General features: G+C 39.1%; 2 protein-coding genes across 5 annotated transcripts in view; both read left to right on the top strand.

The window, feature by feature from the left end:
- pidd1 (p53-induced death domain protein 1) overlaps positions 1 to 291 on the top strand; it is an 18,421-nt gene extending 18,130 nt beyond the window's left edge. For all 4 annotated transcript variants that reach the window (XM_057329691.1, XM_057329688.1, XM_057329686.1 and 1 more), the window contains one exon: positions 238 to 291. The gene's annotated coding sequence lies outside the window, so the exon portion shown is untranslated. The remainder of the gene's footprint in view (positions 1 to 237) is intronic.
- Positions 1 to 10,346, top strand: part of slc25a22a (solute carrier family 25 member 22a) — a 12,694-nt gene extending 2,348 nt beyond the window's left edge. Inside the window, exons 2-11 of the mRNA XM_057329735.1 lie at positions 241 to 331; positions 450 to 575; positions 659 to 714; positions 1,087 to 1,177; positions 2,445 to 2,502; positions 3,430 to 3,490; positions 4,291 to 4,438; positions 4,516 to 4,670; positions 5,406 to 5,481; positions 5,581 to 10,346. Of these exons, the coding sequence (XP_057185718.1) occupies positions 312 to 331; positions 450 to 575; positions 659 to 714; positions 1,087 to 1,177; positions 2,445 to 2,502; positions 3,430 to 3,490; positions 4,291 to 4,438; positions 4,516 to 4,670; positions 5,406 to 5,481; positions 5,581 to 5,734 (945 nt within the window). The 5' untranslated portion in view covers positions 241 to 311 and the 3' untranslated portion in view covers positions 5,735 to 10,346. The remainder of the gene's footprint in view (positions 1 to 240; positions 332 to 449; positions 576 to 658; positions 715 to 1,086; positions 1,178 to 2,444; positions 2,503 to 3,429; positions 3,491 to 4,290; positions 4,439 to 4,515; positions 4,671 to 5,405; positions 5,482 to 5,580) is intronic.

Here is a 10,346-nt window from a genome sequence, read left to right as displayed (position 1 = left end):
AAGACAGACATTTCTTTGGATGGGCTGTGTGCGCGCGTGTGTGAGCCCAGAGAACTATTTTAGATCTCTGTACCAGACGGACTGTAATGAGAGAATAAATAAACAGATGAAATCTATGAGATCCAGTGTGAGGAATTTCTGGAGTCAAATATGAAGATCTCACATCTGAATCATGAAACACTCTCCGCTCCTAAACACTGTCTGACTCTTTCTTTCTGTTTATGTTCACGTCTCTAGCAGAAACGGGTCCAAGTCTTGGAGAAATCTTCAACACAAACACACACACTGAAGAACATCAGGGATCCAGATAAATGGCTGACAAACAGATCAGGTTCATTTGCCAGTGTTGATTTGAATTGCTGCGATATGTGTAACGTTACAGTACATTCAACTATGGACTGGTTATTCTCACTTAAATATTTCTCATCTCTGCGCATCTTGTGCTCCAGTTTGCCTGCCAAGTTAATAAACGGAGGCGTCGCCGGACTGATCGGCGTTACCTGCGTGTTTCCCATCGATCTGGCCAAGACTCGTCTTCAGAACCAGCAGAATGGATTTCGACTCTACACCAGCATGTGCGTGTGAGCTGATCCATTCAAATCTAATAGCAAACTCAGATTCTTGAAGTTGACATCTCGTGTGTGTGTTTGTGTTGCAGGTCAGACTGCCTTATTAAGACCATTCGGTCGGAGGGATATTTTGGAATGTACAGAGGTTAGTGTGTTTAAAGCTGGAATATGTGACAAAATAAACAAAAATATGCTTCTAATAATGATTGAGCTGTCGGATCAGACTTCACGGGGAATGTTGTGAAATGCTTGACTTCAACACGTGTAAAGATTAGCATGTGATGTAAACTGCAGTTTGAAGGTTCAAACGGAGATGGTGACGCACGGGCAAAATGGAGAAATTTTAGTTTTATGTTTGCTTACTTTTTTTTGCAGTTTTATTTATAGAATAGTAGACTGTGGAGAGGAAATATGGAAATGAGATTCAAACGTGCATACTTAGTGTGTTAGTTAATGTAGACTTTAAGGCTTTTATGTTGTTTTTTAAAGAAAATCTAAAGTCATATCTCTCTCTCAGGCGCTGCTGTAAATTTAACTCTCGTCACTCCTGAAAAAGCCATCAAGCTTGCGGCGAATGATTTCTTCAGATATCACCTCTCTAAGGACGGGTGAGTGACACACTCCTACTATGGGCACGAATCAATATAAACAGGTTGACTAATTCATTTAGGTGACTGTGCATATCCGTACACACGATGGCACGCACGCACACACACACACGGTGATGCTGACACATCATCTGGCCTTACACACTGCTTGCTTGCTTCCCGTCCACACACACTTTACATTTCTCGCCCCTGTGTGAAATATGTCAGGTTACAGTAACATTCAGTAAAAGGTTACCATGGTATAACCATTTAAATATACAGTGTTTTTCTGCTACTACCATAATGTTAATACAGTGTATGATTCGTTGATATGGTAGTCAATTAGCATGGCATTGTACAAAAAGTAGCAAGGTACTAGTGAAACTTCCTTAAAATACCACTTTCAGAACCGTACACTGCATCAAAGTACCGTCAAAAATACCAAAGTGTTACAGCTGTTCACTGTAAAGGGCTGTTCACATAAAAAATAACATTTAAAAATCGTTAATTCAGGAGAATAGCGGGGTTCACACCTTAACTGTAACGATAAAGATACAGAGATCACTCTCAGAACCATTTTTTTCCAGCGGATGAACGTTAAAACGCATTGTCAGACAGTTTCTGGCGGATAACGTTTGACTATTGGTGATCGCAACGCTGGTTTTATGTCTGAATTAAAGACTGAAGTGTTTACGGCGGGAAATTATATGTATGTAACGCTTATGAGTGTAAGCAAGCTGGCAAAATGCTTTACATCCCGGACACGAGCGCACCTTCAGCCTTCAGAGAGAGCATCCAGGCTGTGCTGTCATATTTTGGGGAAAAGACGTTCGGGAATTCAAACGAAAGCATCAGCAGCAGGTCATCTACATTCATTTTACTGACTGGGAACACTGCAGCGCGCAGGCTTAAAATAAACATAACGTTATTGTGATCGTCCACACGTAGTTATAGTTATCGTCATGATGTGAATGGCCCTTAACTGTACCACGGTACAGCCACATTCCAACTGTCAATCATCTCAATCCATTCAGCACACGGAACAATATCACATTGCATTACACGACACGCATTAATATTAAATAGGGGCTGCTGCACACAGACAATACCCACAATGCCCTGCTCAGATGTCTCCAAGATTCCCGGACCACCTGCGTTGCCGTGGCGACCGAACCCAGCACCAGTGAATTATTGACCACGGCTGCCCAGTCAAAGTGTGAATTATTAACAAGCCTCAGTGTGTGTTTGTGATAATGAGAAATCAAGCTCTCTTTCTCTCTCTCTTCAGACAGAAACTCACTCTGTTACGAGAGATGCTGGCCGGCTGCGGCGCGGGCACATGTCAGGTCAGTATGCAACGAGAGAGAGAGTATGATGTAATGTAGAGTATGTACTATAGTACACATGCTTTCTGTAATGGATCTGATATTTGAGCATCCATTAATAGCTTTTATTTATTGGCGCTGTTATTTCCTTTACTTATATGCACACACACACACACACACACATTGTGTTTGAGTTTGATTCAGTATCAGGCATGCAGATAATTGTCTGTAATGGCCTGGGAGACAAAACACAAACGCATTAGCCGTACAAACACACAGCCATTAAACGCACACATTATACACACCTGAGCACATCCTCCACAAACAGAGCAAAGATTCACCTGCAGGAGTGTTGGCAGGGTGAGTCAAAGTGCTTTTGCCATTTTTCTTACAACAGTTAGTAGAATAAACTGCTTGTCTGTAAAGTAATATAGTTCATTATGCAGCTTTATGAATTGAAATAACAGAGTTATATAAAGAATAGTGATGTAGTCGACGGCTGTGAGCCAATCACAAGATATGTGTGCTTTCTGGTTTTGCTTACAAAGTTTACTGTACGTCGAAGAGCCGAACTCTATGGACACGAATGCCATTGAGGGTGAAATAATCAGAAATGTGTCATGTTATAAAAGGAGAATGAGTTGCCAGACTGAACCCATCTGATTCTGACGGTAGGAGGATGTTGTTAATTGTATGTTTTGCGCGTGATTGTGGTTCACCTCTCAGATTGACAAATAACAGGTTTTCTGGATGCAGGAAGCTGTGATTGTCTTAAATACAGCTAGCTGAAGGATAAACTCAATTTATAAAGATGTAACTTAACCAGTTACAACCAGAGTCAGAATAAAGTCAAGCGTCAGGTGTAGGTGTCGCATCTTTTACATTTATCACATGTGTGGACCTTTAAATGTGCGCATCACGCTTGTCCGTTTATGTTTTGTGTTTCAGGTCATTGTTACGACACCAATGGAGATGCTGAAGATTCAGCTGCAGGATGCTGGAAGGATTGGTAAGAATCTAAAGGTTCAAAAATGGCAATATTAGATGATGGTGAAACACCGCCCTCTTGTGGCCACATTGACCCAACAGGGATGACGTACAGCCACCGAAAAAATGAAGTGACTTCCAAATGTTTATTTTGATGAATATTTTTCATTTCTAGATCTTTTGTGGCCATTCCAGTCCAGTGTCTGTTGGATTTCAAGAAAAAGCAAACTTCAGGAGTGAAAAAGCAATGTGAAAACCTTGATTTTATCACAGTGTCTTGTCACGTTGTCAGTCTTTCACATTGCTGTCGGATGACTTTATCACTCCTGAAGTTTGATTTTGTTGAAATTTATTTTAATTTATTATGTACAAATGTTTACAGTTTCTCTAGTTTTCCTTTTCTGCTAATAAATGTCAATAGAAACAATATTTTTATTTGACATTTGGGAGAAATATTGCTAGTAGTTCACAGAATGAAACAGAAATGATCATTTTACCTAACACATACCTATAAGTAGTACATGTTAAAATCAGAAAAACAGAATTTTGACATGGTCTCTTCATTTCTTTTTGCGGCTTTAGAGTCAATAACTGTGCATCGTGTACAGTGAGCCATCATTATTTCATCATTTTAAATGATGAAAAAATCTTCTTATGTAATAAACGTTTTATGTAAAAATAACGATTTAACACAGCTATACACAGAAAATGACTTTGAGTAATCTCTTTAAGATGAAGTTATTATAGAATTCACATGCTGCGAGCAAAGTCGCATTTATGCTGCGTGCTTAGTGTGTAATGTGTGTGTGTGTGTGTGTGTAGCGGCCCAGAGGAAGCTCTTGCCTCAGGCAGTGACCCCCGGGGGTCCGGTCGAGGTGAAGTCCCGCACTGCTATGCAACTCACTCGAGAATTACTGAAGGAAAAAGGCATCGCGGGTCTCTACAAGGGCCTGGGAGCCACGCTGCTCAGGTATAAAAACACTCAAATATCCATTTCACAAATACTCCCACGACACAGCATGACTAATTCAAGTCTCTTTTTTTCAGGGACGTCCCGTTTTCCGTCATTTATTTTCCTTTGTTTGCTAATCTGAATGATTTGGGAAAGAGAGAAGCTGACGGCCCCGCCCCTTTCTACGTGTCGTTCGTATCCGGCTGTGTTGCGGGAAGCACGGCCGCCGTCGCCGTCAACCCTGTAGACGGTAACGTTCTTTCAATGCCATTTTTTGGTCAACCGAGAAGGCAATCCCACAATGCATTGCATTGATGCTTAATGTCGATTACAAAAATACTCAATACTGTATTGCTATGGGGTGCAGTGTTGGGTAAGTTACTCTGAAAAAGTAATTAATTACTAGTTACTAATTACACATTCGATAATGTAATTAGATTACTGTACAAGTTACTCTCTTCAAAAAGTATTTAATTACTTATTACTAATTACTTTCTATATCCTACATCAACCTTGATGAGTTAAGTGATTCATGGATAGACATGAAACGGCTCTTTTAATTCATTCAAATAAATCATATAAAACTACATAAAGTATTATTATTAATTACAAATGTGAGAATTATACATTCAAGCGCGGATTTTAAAGTTAGACTTTGAATTTTGATGTCAATTCCTCTTCTGCACACACACATATTACACAAAGTATTTAGTTCAATTACATCAGAAGTAACTGTAATTAAATTACAGAAAAACAAGAGTAATCCCTTACTTTACTTTTTCAAGGGAAAGTAATTAAATTACAGTAACTAATTACTTAGTAACTAGTTACACCCAACACTGCTTGCAAGGTTTCATTTCAGTTAGGATGTTGCCTCGTTAGTCAGCTGCTTATGTGGGCAAGATTTTGAGGGTATTAGGTTTTGAAACAAAGCAAAAGCTGTGCTCTTTCATCACTCTTCCTGTTTGAACCGTGTATGTTTCAGTGATAAAGACCAGGTTACAGTCGCTCACGCGAGGTAGTCAAGAGGACACTTACAGTGGGGTGACGGACTGTATCAGGTGATTTGATATTTATTGGCTAGCGAGGTGATCAGGTGACCTCGTTTCATTCATTTATTTATTCAAAGATATGTATTCTCTTTATCTATCTGATTACAGGAAGATATTACGCAATGAAGGTCCCAGCGCTTTCCTGAAGGGGGCGTACTGCCGAGCTCTCGTCATCGCCCCTCTGTTCGGCATCGCACAGGTGGTGTACTTCCTAGGTGTGGGAGAGTACATCCTGAGCTATCTGCCCAAACGAACCAACTAACCGATCATCTCACCGCCTTCTCCCGACCCAACACGCATTGCGCCAGTCAGATCTTTCCCCCGCCCCTTCCCTCCATCCCTCCCTCGCGAGGTTCTCCGTGACCGAAGGATCAAAACGTAACGTGGACCACTTCACCTGATTTTAGGCGTTTGTTGTTGTGGCGTTTTGACGTGTGTTTTTATCTGAATGTGGTGGTTTTCATACTGAGAGTTAAGTGAGACTGTGTTTGCCAAGCTGCCTGGTTCGTCCTCCTCAAATGACTTTGATTCGTTGATATATATACAATCAATTTAGGATCATTTCATGGTGGAAATTGGCGAGCCACCGTAAGATCGCTGGCGGTGTGTTCTCTCACAACGTTTAATGCGTAAAGTTGAGAAGTCATGACACTTGGAACATTATGCCCTTGCAAACACATCAACTTGCTGTTTTGAATTTCTTAAAACTGGAGGGCATGTAATGTTCTCTGTGAGCTTTATTATTTTGCCCCTGTGTTTTCTTGTTCTGTTTGTTGGCCAAGTCTGAACGCATCTCTTTGGGCTAGGAACAACCTTGAGCTAACGTAGGAAAGTTCGTGTGTGTGTTTGTGTTTCTCAAGGTGTCAGATGTTGAACACACACAAACACCCAATGGACACATTTCCTGTGATAGAGACTAAAGGACATCATTCTGTTCAGCAGTTGATGCTGAATCTAAAGGTTAACTTAATGAATTTTATTAAAACATCGCGCAGCTCAATGAGTAGTCTCTCATGTTGACCGAATCAAAGTGTGAAACCTTCCAAACAGTCGCGCTCTTAGAAATGTCCTTACACTTTTTGAAAGATGGTCTTTAGATGAAGTGTTTTGTTTGGCTTGGCCACACTGCAAAAACATATCGTTACAGGCAGCAATTGCATCATTGAACTCAATTCATTTATTGTTTGTAGTCAACAGCACAAAAACAAAAGAAATACGATTTATGAAGTTTACTACAGTAAATCACATTTGCAGGTGATTTGAAGTCTATTTACAATCTAATTTTTAGAAATGTGTCGGACTATTCTGCACTTGACCTGTTTTACACATTTTGCCAGGAATAATGGGCAAATATGTTTTTAATATCCACAAGCAAATCTAATTCGTTTTAAACTGCCTCTTTATTTCAAATCATTCCTTCGTCCCTCCAACAAACCCAACTGAACCTGGTATATAGTTTTATCATAAAAAAATATGTAGCACATTGGTTAAAAATAAAAAATAAGTTATTGAGCACATAAAAAGAGTCATTTGAGATAAATAACCTGCAATTTTATGTTTCAAACAGAGGTGGCGATAGAGAGGCAAAGGTGACAAATATCAGCTTGAACAGAAACTCGCCGCAGGATTTGTAAAAGCCAAAGTGAAGTGATGATGATTGTAAGACCTGCCCTTTGGCTGCGTTTCTAAGCTCCCATGATGCATTGCAAACCAGCGGTGCATCACCGGAACCCCGGAGGGAGAATTGTAATTGTCATTCCAAGCTGAAAAGCACACACTTATGAAGTGATGGTCCAGACTTTCAACTGAAGTCATATTTATTGATCATCTTGATTATATAGACGTGTAGTATATCTCACTATATATTTGTATGGACAGTTTTATTGGTGTTTAATCGTGTGTGTGATTATTGTTGATTACAGAGGATAGTATTACGATTGTTTTGTTTATGTTTTCGTTTTGTATGTGATGGCTTATTTGCACACCCCACGTCGTTTGCCTGTCCATTCCTTTTACGGTTATCGGCATCTGGAATCACGAGTTATTGCGGTTTACATTTTTACGTTTGAACCAGTGTTGGTTTTGGAAAGCGTGCGTCCCTTCTCTTTCTCAAATGCACTAGCAGACGAATCGAACAAAGCGCTTGTAATGCACATTTACGCCGTTCGTCTTTATTTGTGGTGTTTGGATCAATCTTCAAACAGGCCTATTGTGAGAACTCCAAAACAACAGCCTGTGTCTCCTCTTACAATGTGTGCTGTCACAACACCCGACAGCGGTTACAGTGAGATAAGGTTGCCAACGTGTGTAGTGAAGAGTGCTGTTTGCTCAGGCTCACTGTTTTATACTGCCAAATGCTTTCTGACCAAATCCCAACTTCTAATACCTCACCCTTTTGTTTATTTTTCCCTTTTTTTATTTCTAACCTTTTCTGCCTTTATTGAAGTACCTCTGTGTAAAGGCCCGTTCACACCAAGTGCACCCACACCAGTTATGTTTATTCTAAGCTCGCACGGTGCAGTTTCACATCTTGCACCGGTCATATATATTTGAATGGGTTTTGATTGGCTGTCCATTTTAATTGTTCATCAGCTGGACAAAAACCGCTCCGACAGTGATCCCAACAATATTATTCCTCTGTATTGCTATTGTTGTAGTTGTGGCGTGCACTTCAAACTTCTTTATAGTTATAGTTATCATCCTTGGTGTGAACGGTTCTTACATCAGTATCTATGTCATATTGGCCACATATACAGTGCAAAGTTTAAAGGGATGATGTTTGTTTGCATGGCTGAATCAATCCTTATGTCTTGTGTCACACACGCTGAAAAAGCCTTACTTCTGTCTTGTTTTCCAGTACAAATACATTCTTAAAACATAATACATTGATTTGAGAAGTAAAATCGCTCTAAAGTCTCGAGAGGTTAGGTCTTGTTTTATACATTAAACTCAATTTTGATATGATGATGATTTTGATAGGTTCATCTGAAGTCCTGTTGCTTCTCAATTGGATGTATCTTTATTTAATAGTGTTTAGATATTTGTACTGGACTGGAAGAATACCGAGTAAAATAACCATTTCTTACCATTTGAATTTTAAGCAGTGAATTTGCCTGTTGCATGCAGTTGTCACTTCTACAATAAACCAATTTGAAACCAGATTAAGCAGTCAGAAGTGGAGTGACACCTGTACTCATACGCAGTGAGTATGTGGCCGCCGGGCGGGTTCTCATGAGTCAGTGCCGATCTGAGCTATCTTATAGGAGAAAGCCATTATAATGTGCTTTAAGTGCATTCTCATGCTCAATGTTGACGTAGATCGGCTCGTATCGTACTACAATTGAATGTAGATTGTTACTAATGAATATGAGAATAACTATAATGATCATTAGATGGAGCTTCAGAAGATCACATGGTGCTGTTTTACAAGTAAACATCTCTAGTATTGGTGAAGATTCACCATTTCAAAACAGATGCTCTTATTTATTTGATAAAGGTCGGAAGGTGGACTTTACAGGGTCGTAACACATGCAGATGTTTAATGTGAGAGGTTACCTCATCAATGTTTATATGACATTTAAAGGAAATGCGATGTCAGATTGAAGCTTTATGCCACATTTGAAGTATCCAGTGAAATCCGAACTTTGTAAGTCCGACCCTGACGATCTTTTTTTGCCTTGTCTTTTTTTATCAGCTGTATTTGTTGTTATTCTGATTTTTGTCCTGAACATTCCAAATGCTAAAATGTCTAAATATTTTCATTACTGTGATGATTATTGTCTGTGATTTTTGTGATGATTTAGTTTTTTTTATTGTGATTTCCATCATGTTTTATCGGCTGTGAACTGATGTTTCGTGACGGGTCATGTACTGTATGTGTTTGCACGGGGGGTCAGTCAAGTGCACGGGTGTGTGTGTGTGTGTGTGTGTGTGTGTGTTATGGTGTTGTGCGCTTTGTTTTTTGTCATTTATGTAACGCACGAGTGTTCAACATTCCCTCCCTTTCTTTTTCCACCATCTGTCCTTTCTTTTTATACTTGAAGGAATTAGACAGCAGGTGGCAAAAAAACACCGAATATAGAATCGATTTTACAATAAAACGACACAAGCACAAAAGATATCTGGCACAGCTGCAATATTCACAAACAACCCTTTGATATCTACAATATTCTGTATGCTAAAGAAGAGAAATTGTAAGCGACGTATCACCGGTTTGTTTTGACAAACCACAGAATGTATATTTAAATCATATAACCAATATTGATAATAGGATTCCAACTTATTTAGTAGTAAATTAGATGCTAGATATTTGTGATTTTACTCTTATATAATAAAGAGCATATCTACAGTATATATAAAGACCAGCGCATATTTATGCAATAATTAAGAAATAGTCCATAGAAAGATAAATGGGTGGAGCTAAACACTTTTAAAACATGTACATGTCATATTATATCCAAGTGAAAAGAAAAAATGGTATTTTAGGACCATTTTTGTTTTCTTTTGCATTGGGACACTTAACAATCAAGATTTATAGGGCAAATGTGCTTTTAAGTTATTTGCAATAAAATACGCAATGGACATTAAAATAGACATATTATGCAAATTATAAAGGAAAAGTGCAATAACACACTTTAACTAGACAATACACAAGTACGCAAAGTGCACAACACAGCCCTCCTGGAAGACGACCTGAATCTGTATGTCAAGGCAGAGCGTGTGTGTGTGTGTGTGTTGTCATGCAAACATCACATGTGTGAGACTGAAATACAGCAATCGTTTTGATCGTTGCTGTAAAAACTGATGACACACTGATCATGTTGCATTCCTTGTCACGGATTGTTGTTCAATAAAACGACTTTGTTCATAAAGTT

The sequence above is a fragment of the Triplophysa rosa genome, linkage group LG3 (genome assembly GCF_024868665.1).
Source record: "Triplophysa rosa linkage group LG3, Trosa_1v2, whole genome shotgun sequence".
In the NCBI taxonomy this organism is placed as follows: Eukaryota; Metazoa; Chordata; class Actinopteri; order Cypriniformes; family Nemacheilidae; genus Triplophysa; species Triplophysa rosa.
Note: the sequence above shows the minus strand (reverse complement) of the source record. Positions and strands in the feature narration are given on the sequence as shown.